General features: G+C 46.5%; 1 protein-coding gene across 8 annotated transcripts in view; it reads right to left on the reverse strand.

Moving 5' to 3' along the window:
* The window catches only part of PKNOX2 (PBX/knotted 1 homeobox 2), a 265,040-nt gene that overhangs the window by 32,057 nt on the left and 218,550 nt on the right, over window positions 1–14,433 (reverse strand). For all 8 annotated transcript variants that reach the window (XM_029957419.1, XM_029957420.1, XM_029957413.1 and 5 more), the window contains one exon: window positions 2,907–3,095. In XM_029957419.1, the coding sequence (XP_029813279.1) occupies window positions 2,907–3,095 (189 nt within the window). The remainder of the gene's footprint in view (window positions 1–2,906; window positions 3,096–14,433) is intronic.

A 14,433-nucleotide genomic window follows, 5' to 3' on the forward strand; every position in this document is an offset into this window, starting at 1 on the left:
TCTGTTGTCTAGGAGGGGAGAAGAACACTTACACCAGTGACTCCGTAATAAGGTCACGTGATATTTACATACAAGCGGATATCCACATGCAAAGCAGCCCACTGTGCTCCAGTGTTAGTTAAGAGAAAGAAAAGTACTTTCAGGATGCGGCACCCAGAAAGGCCTCCAAGGGAGAGCTTCCTTGTTATTGTCCTTGCAGAACAGGCTGCGTTTGGTCCTGCTGAGGTGTGGAAGCATCACCCAAACAGACAGGCTTGGGAGAATGGGGACCTGGAGGGAGCCTTGACTATTGAATGTGAAAACTCTGAGGACAATCCGAGCCTTCGAGCAGGAAAATGATAAGAACAGACCTTTAGGACAGCAAATCCAGCAGTAGAAGCTTAAGAGGCATGTGTAGGTAGGTGTGTGTGTACACGAGTGTGTGCGTATGTGTGGAGGGCTGAGGGCTAGCCATAGAGGACACGGGAGCTGGTAGGAATCTATGGGAGCAGCCTGTGGGTAATTATCTTATTTACCCACTGAAATCTGAACTACATAGGTGGTGGCAGTCACAGGTAATGAAGGGACAATTTTGAGAAATTCCAAATAGGAGCCTTGCTAAGTGTCTTTTCTTCTCTTTCTGGCTGTCTTTGTTTTGGCCCGATTGTCTGAGTTCCTCTTTCTAAGCAGCAGATCAGAAACCTTTCTGCAGTGGCCACCCCAGGGCCAGCTTCGATGTCGGCCAGAGATCTGATATCTACAATGACAGGAATCAAAGTTCTCTCCCTTCCCTCCTCAAAGCTCAGAGGCACCGAATGCTGGGATTTCCCAGGAGGACTGACTTTCGCAGGCAGCGTCTCTGAGGCCTGGCTCACCCAGAGCCCGTGTCATCCCTCTTTGCCAACCCCATGTCCCCAGCGGCTCTGCTTGCTGCAGACTAACTTGTCAGCCCCGGGACCCCAACCTGGAGGTGGCTGCTGTGGCTGCTAAGCCCTCTGGCCCTCCTCTCTTCCCCCCTACTGCCCTGGTACACCCCCAATGTCAGCGTTCGAGGTAGACTTGGAGAGCCCAGGAGGGGAAATCCAGAGCCTCTCCAAGGACCTGATTATTTCCAAAGACTTGTGCTAATTTTCTGATATGATCCTCACATCTCTGTGAGGCACTAAATCCTCATTACTTTTCCTGACCGATGCATTCTAATTAGATCAACACTTAAAAAAAATTCACAATAGCCACAGGATGGCTTTCCATCTCATTAACTCCTCACTTATTATTTTCATGAAAATTACTGATAAAAATGTGCATCTCCATTTGGTGAGGCCTCACAGCCTCCTCAGCTCCTATCTTGCATCTCTCCCGTCACCGGGGCTGCGCGCCGTCGCCATAGTAACCCACAATAATAGAAACTAATAAATTACAAACGAGATGCTCGTTGAGCAATTATTGTCCTCTTTTATGCAAGTTTCTTGCTAATTTTGATCATAAGGGAAAGTACAATAAGACTCTGAAGGAATGAGTCTATTTCAAGAGAATATTAGCAAGCAGAAGCTTGGGCGGCTGTTTTTAGATCTGTAATAAAGTGATTTGGTGATTTCAAGCAATGGGAAGAGGAAATAAACTTCTTGCCTCATGTCCCATGCAGTACTCACTGTCAAGTCCCAGAGAGATATCTTTGGGGTGGGTTTGATGCAAGACTGTTGTCAGTATGTGCTAGGCATGGCCGGCCTTCTAGAGGCCCCCCCCCCGACGCTTCCCCTGTCTCTACCAACCTGGAGGGATAAATTAAGTGTGCTGGTTGTTAAAGTTTAGAGATAAAAACGGCACCCCCTTGGGACACATGGGTGGTTCAGTTGGTTAAGCATCTGACTTTGGCTCAGGTCATGAGCCAAAACCATGAGCCATGGTTCATGGGTTCAAGTCCCACGTCGGGTTCTGTGATGACATCATGGAGCCCAGAGCCTGCTTCAGATTCTTATCTCCCCCTCTCTCTGCCCCTCCCCTGCTTGCACTCTCTCTCTCAAAAATAAACATTAAAATGTTTTTTAAAAAATGGCACCCCCTTTCTTAGGCACTCTTTCTAGCACCAATCAGTATCAGAAAGACTTTCCTTTTCCCCAAGCCTGTCTGTCTCATGTGAAAAGGCTACTCTAAACCTCCAGGGGCCCTCCATGTGTCTGTCTGTCCCAGACTGGGGACCTGACTGGGAAAGGAAGAAAGTGGTGAGCTAGGGCTTACGTAGATGTCGGTGAGTTTGATGGAAAGGGATCACCAGGCAGCTTTCCTAGCTCGCAGGTTTGGGAAAAATATCCTTCCCTGAACGGAAAAGTCCATTCTCACCTAGAACACATAGCTGCCATTTCCACGTCCCCTGGGCCCTAGGATGAAGGTGGCAGGTGACTCCTGAGAGGGCGGTAACTTGAGGTGACATTTACAGAGGCCCTGAACCTTAGAAAGACAGATGAGTCAGGGTAAGGGGAGCAACGAGAAAACCACCTGGGAGAAGCAGTCGCATGGGAAGCTGCCTCCATTTATTACGTGGGCAGGATTCAGGGGAGGACCGCTTTCCCCAAACTGTCCTCCAGAACACGGAGGGCCCAGCAAGCCCTCTTGAGAAATGCATGAGGCTAGGAGGTTGGAGTCCACCCCTGGCTCTGCCCCTGCCTCATCTTCCAGGAGAGCTTTCCGTCTCAACCCTTAGGCACATGTCTTAGGATATCCTGGGCCAGGAAGCCAAGAATCACCGTGGTCATCTTCTAAGAGATATTAATGCCTTGGCACAGTTTGTCCTGGTACTACTGATGTGGATCAGAGGAGGGCCCTTATGCTGACAGGATCCAGTGAGCCTAGTCCACTTTTCTAGGTCACCAGCGGACCTTCAGCCATTTCTACACCTGGCATAAAAGATGGGACCCAGCCCTGTGTGTTACCTGTGAGTGAAGGTTTATGGAGGGCTGGTTGGGGGAGTAGGGTCCCCCAAGGTCATTCCTGAGCAGGTTATCGCTGTGCATCTTGGTTTTGAGGCAGGTGATGTACCGGTTACAAAAGTCCTTGCAGAGTTCGTTGACTTTCTCCAATTCCAGCAGGTGAATTCTCAGGACCTGGATTGCCTTCACCATCTGGGGAGAGAGGGGAGATGTGAGCCCAGGTGTGCAGATCACACTCCCCTTGCTGCCCTGACCTCCCGAGCTCCGAGCACACGAGGGAAGAGAGGCCCGTCCCCTGCCCTAGGTGTATGCTTTCTCACCCACGCGACTTAAATTCTAGTCACGGCTGTCTGCTGATTGTTTGCATGCTTTGAGCCCCCCGTGAACACACCAGTTCTTGAGTAATGGTATTCTGAGGACCCCAGAGATAAAAGCCAGGTCTCTAGCCCCGGCCCTGCCACTTATCATCAATGCGACCTCGGGCAATTGCTCTGCACCTTGTTGTCTGAAAAATGGGGATAGTTATGTCCTCCCTAACAACTGTCTAGGTTGGTTGAAAGGATTCACAAGTGGAAAAGTGAAGTGCTGAACAGGCACGGGGAAGATTGAGATCAGAATTTCTCGTGAGGGCCAGAAGAAGTCAGGGACTGTCTATTCTTAAACATGTACTCTGAGGGCTCATATGATACAGGTCACCTTGCAGATGCCCGCAACGGTACTTGTTGACTGATCGAATCATCCAGCACGGCTTAGCGGGCCTCTGGAACACCTCGCTGTCTGTGGTGGCTTTCCTTGCGCCCTTTGGGTTGTTGTATGTGTGCCTGTTGCCTCTTCCAATGGACATTCCTAACCTTCCGTGGCAAGAAGCCATTTCTCAACTGGAGCTTTTCTCTTTATCAGTTATTGTTATACAAAGAAAAGTGCCGGGGGGGGGGGGGTGGAGAAGATGACAATAACTGTGCTCGGTCCAATCACCCTAAAACAATGATTATTTATTTAGGTTTTGTCTTTTCACCTTGCACATGCAATTTTGTTTCCTGCTTTTTCCCTTAGTTTACCAAATGTATTTTTCATTTAAAAAAAAAACATTTATTTATTTTTGAGAGAGAGAGAAAGTGCATGTGCGCAAGTGGGAAAGGGACAGAAAGAGAGAGGGAGAGAGAGAGAATCCGAGGCAGGCTCTGAGCTGTCAGTGCAGATCTCCACGTGGGGCTCGAACTCACAAACTGAGATCATGACCGGGCTGAAGTCAGACACTGAACGGACTGAGCCACCCAAATGCTCCCAAATATGTTCTTCTAAGCAGCAGAACTATTTTCTCTATTGTCCCTTCCAGACTGTGAACTTCCAGAAGGGAGAGATAGTGTCTAATTTGCTCACCACGTTATCCTTGGCACCGGCACTATGGATATTGAGTAAATATTTGTTGAATGGGTAAAGAGGACTGAGTAAATATATTTTTAATTGTTGCATATTTTTTTCACATGTGTGCCATCCTTAAGCAACCTCTGTTGGGCATTCAGACTACTTCCAATTTTTCAATTTCACAAAAAATGTTCCAGTGACTGTTTTCCAAGTTACAGCTTTTATTCACGTGTCTGCATTATTTCCTTAGGGTGAGTTCCCAGAAGTGACAGGAAAAAAGCTATGGGCATTTTTTTTGGCTCAGGATAACTATTGCCAAATTGCTTTTCCGAAAAGCATTGCTCAACTGATGTTGGAGCAATCGGATATCCACAAGCAAAAAAGTGAAGCTTGATTTAAATCTAACATCTTCTATGAAAGTTAACTCAAATGGATCAAAGACCTAACTGTAAGACATAAAACTATAAACTTTTAGAACAGGAAAATGGGAGAAAATCATCGAGACCTAAGAGTGGGCAAAGAGGTCTTAGACTTGACAACACCAGCTTGACCCAGAAGAGGAAAAATTGATAAATTAGAACCCACCCAAATGAAAAAGGGGTGCCCTTCAGAAGAACCTGTGAAGAAGATGAAAAGGCAAACCATTGATTGGAAGAAATGTACCTGACAAAGGACTTATTTCTAGAATATATAAAGAGCTCTCAGCAGTAAATGGTAACATAGCAAGCAACCCAATTAGAATGGGGGCAAAAGACAACATGAAACATTTCACTGAAGAGGATATGTGGATGGCAAATAGGCACATGAAAATATATTCAAAGTCACTAGCCACCAGGGAAATGCAAATGAAAGCCACAATGAGTTATCCCTTGTACACCTATCAGAATGGTTAAAATAAAAAATGGTGACAACACCGAATGCTGGCAAAGCACTGGACACTGGATCACTCATACACTACGGGGGGACATGAAAAATGGTACAGCTACTCTGGAAAACAGTATAACAGGTGTTTGTTTGTTCGCTTTTTATAAAACTACATATATGCTTACCACATAGCCAGCAATGGCACTCTTGGGCATTTGTCCCATAAAATAAAATATATGTTCGCACAAAAACCAGTCAAACAAGCCTTATTTCCAACAGTCCCAAACTGGAAACAACCAAAATATACTTCAGTAGGTGAATGGATAAAGACACTGTGGTACATCCATGTCATAGAATACTAGTTAGCAACAAAAAAGAACAATCTATTGAGACACTGAACAACTTGATGGATTTTGAGGGAATTACGCTGAGAGAGAAAAGCCAATCTCCAAGGGTTCCATAGTGTATTAGCCATGTAGCCAACATTCTTGAACTGAAAAAACTGTGGAGACGGAGGATGGATGGGTGGTGGCCAGGGGGAGCAGGAGGGAGCAGGAGGGAGGAGGGAGAAACTGTCCTGTACTTCGACTATCAGCGTTTACATGAATCTGTATACGTGATAAAACGGCACCAAACCAAACACACATGCGTAAGTACCTGTAAAATGGTGTAATCTATTATTGGTGTATTGTAAATGGTGTATCTATTATTATTGGTGGATTGTATCATTGTCAATTTCCTGGTGGTGAAGCCGTGCTGCAGTTACACAAGGAGGGAATCAGAACTTCTTTGTCTTAGTTCTTAGGATTGCGTGTGGACCGACAATGACAACAAAATGAAAACTGAAAAAAGGGGCGGGGCCTTGCTGCCTTTTGAGACCCATTGATGTGGACATAAGCAATATACAGGGAGTCCCTGTTTAATCCTACCCTTTCGGCTATTGCCTAACATCTCGATGCTTAGGAAACAAGGTGGGGAATCTCTCCCAGAGAATTTTGACCGTCAGGTGTGAGTTGGCTGTGTGGCTGGACACCAGGGCCACATTCTTGTCTGAGCTTCACGGGCATTTCTAGTAGAGAGCTACTGAGTAGTCTCTGGGGTGGCTTTTGGATAGCCTGATGGACAGGAACTATGCTGAACTAATTAAGGGCTCTCAGAGAACTGAATTAGACTAGCTGTCACTCAAAAACAGAAACCAACAGTTTTGTGTCTTCACACAGGGCTTAATCCTAGGGTCTCACCCTAAAGGAGTGCTCCTTCTCCCAGGCAAAGAAGAGAATCATGACTTTAGAGTGGATTATTTGGTACAGAATGAAAGTCGGCTCTAAATTTTCTACTTGATTTTGACCATGGAAACCTTGTTTTATGTCTTTCAGAATAATTAGCACCACATAAAGCATTTAATAAATGCTCATTGACTCGTTGATTGATTGATAACAATACCCAAACATTTCTTATTCTTACTATGTCTCAGGCACTGTGGTAAACCTATCACATGTCTTACCTTATTTATACCACAGAACCATCTCTGCAAGTAGGCACCATGATTGCCCACATTTTATAGTTGAGGAAAATGAAGCCCAGAGGTATTTTTCTGGTTTAGAGTCACAGGCTGGTAATGACAACACTAGGATATGAAGCTGGGTGACTTCTGTTGCCTCACCCTCAAGACGGGCTCTTGGGATTTGTGTAGACGCAGAAAAGCAGTTTGAAGGGTGCATGATGTTTGCGGGGAAAGTGCCTCAGTGATGGGAAGTATGAGGTTCCAGAAGACCAAATAGCTTTGGGGACATTAAAGTTTAGGATTTCCAGAACCCTCCCTGGTCACGTTCCCTAATTCAGCTGCTCTGGCTTCTCATCTCTCACGCCTGGCTTAGCGCACAGGTGTCAGAATTCCGCACTCATATAGGTGTCTGCCTCCTCCGCTGTAAAGAGAGGGTTGGACTGTCAGGTGCTTTCCATTTTCTGATTCTCTGAACATGACCAGGACTTGTGCCCTCACTTCACTGATGGGGCTGGAAGGGGCTCCGGGAGATGATTGGGGCCCATGTCTAGGTGAGTGGATGGTTCAAACTCTCTGGGCTACATCCTCTCCTCTGAGGCGATCCCAGTCAGATTCTTTGCTGCAGACTCTCTCTATTTTCGCTCAGTCTACTGATTGAGACGTTCTTCCTTACATTTACCAACATCTCTCCTGCCTGAATGTAAAGAGCTGACTCAATTGTTTGCAGCACTAAGAACACCTAGTGCCTCTGTCAATACAACCTCCCTTAATTTAATGTTATCCATTCAGGGGTGCCTGTGTGGCTCAGTCAGTTAGTGTCTGACTTTGGCTCAGGTCACAATCTCACAGTTCGTGGGTTCGAGTCCCGTGTCAGGCTCTGTGCTGACAGCTCAGAGCCTGGAGCCCACTTCGGATTCTGTGTCTCCCTCTCTCTCTCTGACCCTCCCCTGATCACACTGTCTCTATCTCTCAAAAATTAATAAAATGTTAAAAAAATAATGTTATCCATTAAACACAAATATTGAGTCTCACTGTATGGCATACACAGGACAAGGCATCTGACTTGAACAACTTGTCCAACTAGCTTTGTCTTCTCCAGACAAAATCATCCTAATTCTTTAAACCTTTCTTTTTCCCAATCTTCCTCCCTCCCTTCCTCCTGACCTCCCTCCCTCTCTCCTTCCCTCTCTCCCTTCCTGCCTCTCTTCTCCTCTCCTTTCATTTTATCTTTCCGTCTGTCTCCGCACTTCCCTTTACTGAAGTATTCTTCATTTTAAATCAAGATTTCACTTATTTATTTTTAGATATACATATACACATTCACCTCACTGTAAGGTACACATACTCATTTTTTTCCAAAAACATAGCCAATAAATACTTACTATTAAAACAGAATCAGAAAGTAGAAGTGAGACAAAATATAAAGCAAAATCTATGCAGAATGGTTTTGTTCAAATGAAATACATACACAGTAAGCTTACACCAGATCTGGCGCTCAGTGGCCAAAAGTGGACGTACATTTTGGTCTAACAAAGCACAGTTGAAAGATTACTTTTTCATGGGATAATGGGCTTGGTTTAAAGATTTAAGAAGGTAGAGTAAATCATAATGGTATTCTGAGGCAATGAATATGTAGGACCTATTCAATATTAGAGAAAAAGATGGGCCATACCATTAGTGGGGGCGACAGTGTGACAGAGCAGGAAGCCTGTGAGTGCTATTGCCAGGAGGCCTGAATCCAGGCCTACTGTTTACAAACTGGATGTTACTGGGCCAGTTCCATGACTTCTGTGGGTCTCAATATCCTCATTTGTAAAATGGGGATAATGACCATCTCTAGCTCATAAGATCTGATGAGGGATAAAGGAGATAATGATGTGAAAATATCTTATAAACCACAGGGAACCAAATGCATATAATTTTTAACCTCCATTAATGATTTCTAATATCCTGTTGACTTTTTCTATTGCCATTCCATATTCATCTAGTGGAAATAGAATCATTCCCGGTGTCTTTCCTTCTGTATTTATGTTTAGTAAATCATTCTCTAGCCTACGTGCTTACAATTTCGGGTTTTGGCTTCTAAATAAAAATAAAACTCTGATTTGTTAAACTATTTTTCTAAGTGATCAATGTCGTATAAAAAGTTATTTCAAACCTTCTAGAACAATAACAATTCCATTTAATTTAATATCATCATCAAATGTGATGAATGTGTTCTCAATCTTTTCCCCCGAAGTCTTGCTTCACCTCCAGCATCTCTCTCTCTCTTTACTCTTTCAAAATAAAGAAACAGCCCTTTGCTTCTGAGAAGTGCCCTTCAAAAAAAAAGCAAAACAAGATGCCATGTTGCATTTTAGTCTCACACCACTGCACATGAGCCCTACCAGTCCCGCGAGAGAACACGGGACCGGGGCTTCTCACTGGCTGTGCCCCGACGCACGGCATGGTGGCTCAAATCTACTGTTTCCTGCCTGCATATTTTGGACAAGTGGTTTAACTTTACCTGTGAAATTTAGGATAATAACCCCTACACTGTAGAGTGGGTGGGAAAATCGAATAAAACAATGTATGTAAATGCTCTGGGTGCATAATGGCTATTTGATAAACGTCCATTCCTTATGCCAACCCCTCCCCCACCCCACTACCACCAAGTTCCTTTCTGAAAAGTGGCCTCTCTTGTAGGATCGTGGCCCCTTCACTTGATAATCATAAATCCTTGCCTTCCAAAAACATTTACATACATACCACTTTATGATTTGCAAAATGCTTTTCTCCTCATCATCTCACTGGAGTCTTCTAACCATGGGGATACATGGGCAATACGCTGAGGTAGCAGGAATTCCACATGGCAGTTAGGGGGCTATCCATTCCCTGGGGGACAGGTTCTTTTCACCCTCTCCTCCTTCTGCAAGTCAGGAAGCTGGGGCTACTCTCCCTCACTTACAGACAGACGTCTATAAACTTGCATTCCTTCAAGTGCTCAGATGTTTCCTGCGGGTCATTAGGAGAGCCAAAGCTAAATTCTAATCAGGAATTGTTTCCGACCAGACCGGCTGGATCTGAGCAGTTGGAAGTCCTGGGTCACTGAATAAGGAACAGGACGTGGAAGAAAGACTGAAGGTGTGAGCACTGCCAGACGATTGGGGGAGAAAACGATCAGTTATGGAAGCCATCCTTCGTGACCAGCTGAGTCACATTTTAGTCAACAATGCGGCACTTCTCCTCTGATGTCCTCAAAATTTGGAGAAGCAAGTGGTTCAGAGGAAAGAGGTGGGCTTTGGGAGTTAGACTTTCTTGGTGCAAATCCCAGCTCGGCTGTCAGACCCTTACTCCTTGATTTTCTCTTCTGTACAATGGGGATGTCCATAACTGCCTCCTGGGGCGAGCGCGAGAACTGAATAGGGAAGCGTGCTCGAGAACAGTGGGTTTTGGAAGCTGAGTCTTGGGGGTCTTCTAGCCACTGAGAAATTCTGGACCATTTACTTAATCTCTGTACTTTACTTCCCTCATTTTCCCTGCAAAATGGGATAATAATAGTGACTCCCTCAGAGTTGTACTGAGGGTTAAATGAGATGCAGCTAGAAGAAACTAAAAACAAGAGCTGGCGCCTCCAAAGCGCTAGAGAGAGAGTAGCTAGAAGTCAACCTGCCGGTTGAGGGTGTGGGCGCCAGAGTCCAAGACCCGTGCAGCACCTGACTCGTGCCTCTGCCTTGGACTAACTGTGTGATCTTGAACTAACTGATTCTACCTGGTGTCTCAATCTCCTTGTCTTCAAATAGGATTAATAATAATACTTGTACTTACCTCATGGGTTTGAAAACAGAATTAAAGAAGAGAATACCTGTACAGTGTTTAGAATCGCACCTGGCACCTTGTAAGTGCTCTATAGATGTTCATCATGACTAGCTTTGGTTATGCTTATTTGCTTTCCTTTTCCTGGTGCTGCTAAGATTTTCTGTCCCTATGTAGGGACAGTGGGACTGAAGCCTGAAGTGAATGACTCTGAACGGGGCCGCCTGAGGTCTCTGTGGGCCCAGACTTCTGGCTGGATTCCTTCCTGCGTCTCCTTATTCACAGCCTCCAGCCTCTGGCCCTGCCTCTTTAGAGTGGGCCCAGGAGTCTGGGGGGCCCCATTTTGGAGCTGGCTTTGCGGTCAGGCAGCCATAATCTGTCCCTCGAGCCACACCAGAGTCTCATTAAAACGTGCCCCATAAATGTTAAAAAATTTACACATAAAAAAATTCCATGCATGAAACTGAAACCGTACATTTTACAGCCTCGGTTTGAAATCTTGCATAATATATAAAACCTCGGTACTGCACTGGGGGCCCGTAAATCAGATTTTATAAAACAAAAAGCTTTTACTTTTCAAAGGGGTTTGGGGAACTTGCAAATTTTACAAACTTTACCAACTGCCAGTCAGAGGCTGCTGGGCCAAAGTGGGGGATCAGTGGGCCAGGTGAGAAATGGGCCTGGCAAGCCCATAGTGAGTGGGTACGTGGACTGGGGTGGAGAGACCCTGAGGGAGGGAGCTCATGGTGGGGACAGGAGTGCCAGCTTAGTCACCCATGACACTGAAATAGGGAGGTAGAGGGGGTCAGAGAGTGGTGGGCCAGGAGATGGGTGGGAGGTGGGCAGGTGGGGGCCTGGAGATGCTGGTGGCATTTATAATTGAGGGCGTTACTGCCCCCAGAAAGAAGAGGGGTGGGGTGACCCTGGCAGGAGCAGTGTATTAAGAGCCAGCAGACCTGGGTCTGGTCCTAAGGAGTTATTTCCCTTCTCTGGACTTCAGTGTCCCCATCTGTAAAATGGGTAGTGGGATGGGCTGAACTGGCCTCTCTCTGTGGTGGTTTTCTCCCTAGCGGTTTGTGAGTCTAAGTCTGTTTCCAGCAGCAGTGTGGTGTGGGAGCAGCTGGTTCAGCGGGGAGGGAAGTTCCCTGTGAAGCCTGCAATCTGGGAACCTCTCTGATCTTTGGGCAGCTCAGGGAGAGCTCAGTCAGTGTTCCCATGGGAACTTGTCTGGGAGTCTACTAGGAGCAGGGGAAGGGACCAGTCTGCAAGGCAATTTGCTTGGAGGAATGGGGGATGGGCAGCTGGGGGTGGGGGTGGGTGGTTAGGGAGGGAGGATTTGCATCCAAATGGCAAGTCTGGCAGGACTGGGGCCAAGGGGCTCTCTGGGCTTGGGAGCATGCGGTTTGAGGGTTCAGGGTGGGACAAAGTTTTGGGGGACCCATGTCCTCCTGACAATCCCATTTGTGAAAGTCAATATTCAAGGGCAAAGGAAAGCCGCCCTGACACACATATATATAAAAAATAAATCTCTCAATTATCTCAGCTCATTTGCTTGGGGTCTCTCATTTTATGTCCCTGCTCCGCTGCGCAGTATATCTGTCCGGATAAAGAGTTACAGTCCGTTGGGCTACGTGTACGGGGTTGTAAAAAATACAGATGCCAAATTAACTGGCTGTGGCACTCAGCAGCTGATTGAGCTGATAATGACGCGATCTGACCTTTTTCTAATTTCTAATTATGTGCATCTCGGCTGTGCTGGCTACATGATTCTTGTTCTAATGATGGCTCCTGTGGTCGGCCTCTTCAGCTGCCCCTTCCCGACACAGCACTACAAATGGGGTGGCAAAGGGCGCTGCTGGACTCCCCACAGTTCAAGGGGCTCCGCCACATCGTCCCTTTGATGGCCAGGAGGAGAGTTTGGGAAGGTGGATCGCCTCATGAGTGATAACTGCATTTGAGATTAACCTTCTGGAGGCCACGTGTTTTTAAAGGACATTTAGTCCCACACGCCATCTCGTTAATTTTTTTTGTTACAGTCACATGAGACGGGTGTATTAGATCGAGGACACCGAGCTTCAAAGGAGTTACGTCATTGAAGTCACACAGAACGTAAGCAGTGAAGCCAGATTCAGGCCCTCTGTCTCTAAGTGCTCCTTTAACCTTATGTATTTATTTGTTTGTTTATGTTATTATTATTTTGTTTTTACTTTATTTTTTAATTAATTGGTCTATTTTTATTATTTACTTATTTTTGAGAAAGAGAGAGAGAGGGTGCGAGTGAGCAAGGGGCAGAGAGAGAGAATCCCGCGCAGGCTCTGTGCTGAAGCAGGGCTCAAACTCACAAACCATGAGATCATGACCTGAGCTGAAGTCGGATGCTTAACTCACTGAGCCACCCAGGCACTCCCAACACTCTTTATTTAAACAACTGACCGGTCAGCCAGCCATTGGCCGTGGCTCGCACATCTGGGCACATCAGGCCCATGTGGGTGGATGTGATCGGTGTCTGAGGACTATTCCACCAACTGCCCTGCCCCTAGCCCAGTCACCCGGGACAGAAGTCAGGCAACATCAGAGCTCTGGGCCCGCCGGGGCAGCTGCTGCTACATCTACATCATAGGTCAGGTGTGCATGCAGCACTTAACCACATTTTGTTGGGTTGAACCATGAAATCGGATTCTTTGAGTGAACAAAACCCAGAGAGACCCAGGCAGTGTTAGCAAGGGGGGGGCCCAGAGCTGGCCCCTTCCCGGTATTTTCCAGGTTGTCCTGGCACAGGGTGTCTCTGGTCGCTCACCTGGCAGGCCGTGGTGGGCAAGGTATGTGAGGTTCGCTGCCTCACGACTCCTGCTTCTTAAAAAGGTTTCCATTCTTTCATATTATTCGGCCTGGTTTTTGGTATTTCCTACCAACTTAGGCCTCAGCTTCATTTTGTGTCCTGTGCCAGGAGGGGGACCTGGTCCCCCAGGCACATTCTGGCTCCCATAGAAGGAGCTGCCTCCTCTCTTAGCTGCCTGGCTGCTGTGGGTCTAAATTCCAAGGACTGGCTTCACAGCTGCAGCTCTGAGATGGTGATCAGCTGAGCCGCAGGGTAGGGCCAGACCAGCCTGAAAGGGACGGGATAGGCAGTGTGCTGGGCTCCCGGGAAGTATGGCTGCTCAGTCCCAGCCAGAGAAGAGGGAGGGCCAGGGATGAGCAGAGAGGACCCGGGGGCCCTCAGGTACCTAACACTAGCACTTCTGAAGCCAGGCAAGCGCTTACTCTCTGGCACGTGCTCTCTCTCTCTCTCTAAACGCCAGCCCCGTTCTAACACTTCACAGATTTCCAGGCCAGGGTGGGCTCTCTCCCAGCAGCTCTTCTGGACTCCATAAAATATCATGTTCAAGTTTGAGAGAAGCAGTGGGGTGGATAATTCATAGCATAGAATGATACATGTAAGTCACTTAAATCTGTTCCATAGGTGCTCTGAGTGTGTGTGTGTGTGTGTGTGTGTGTGAGAGAGAGAGAGAGAGAGAGAGAGAGAGAGAGAGAGAGAGGGAGAGAGAGAGAGAGAGAGAGAGAGAGAGAGAGAGAGAGAGAGAGAGAGAGAGAGAAAATGTGTGTTGGGGATCAGGTATCAGCTAAACTCTAGATCCAAGAGGTGAGCACTATAATCAACCAATTTACGGAGGAGAGTTTTGCAGAGTTTCCAAATTCACTGTGCATGATCTGGGTAATCCACCCACAGAAAAATCAAGAATTGTGGTTAATAATTAACAATTCCAGGGTGACTGTATATCGTGATGATTGGACAGAACAGCTTCGCCACTTCTCTCTATCTCTCTCTCTGCAGGATTCCCAGGAGAGAGGAGAATTTCAGATGTCCCCTATGGTAGTGGTTATCAAATCTTATTGTGGATTGCAGTTGCCTGGGAAACTTCAAAATGCAGATGCACAGGCCCGTACCAATCACAGTGTTCAGGTGGTGGAGCCCAAGAGTATGTATTTTTAAAAAATCTGTAG

Source organism: Suricata suricatta, chromosome 11 (genome assembly GCF_006229205.1).
Source record: "Suricata suricatta isolate VVHF042 chromosome 11, meerkat_22Aug2017_6uvM2_HiC, whole genome shotgun sequence".
Taxonomy (NCBI): Eukaryota; Metazoa; Chordata; class Mammalia; order Carnivora; family Herpestidae; genus Suricata; species Suricata suricatta.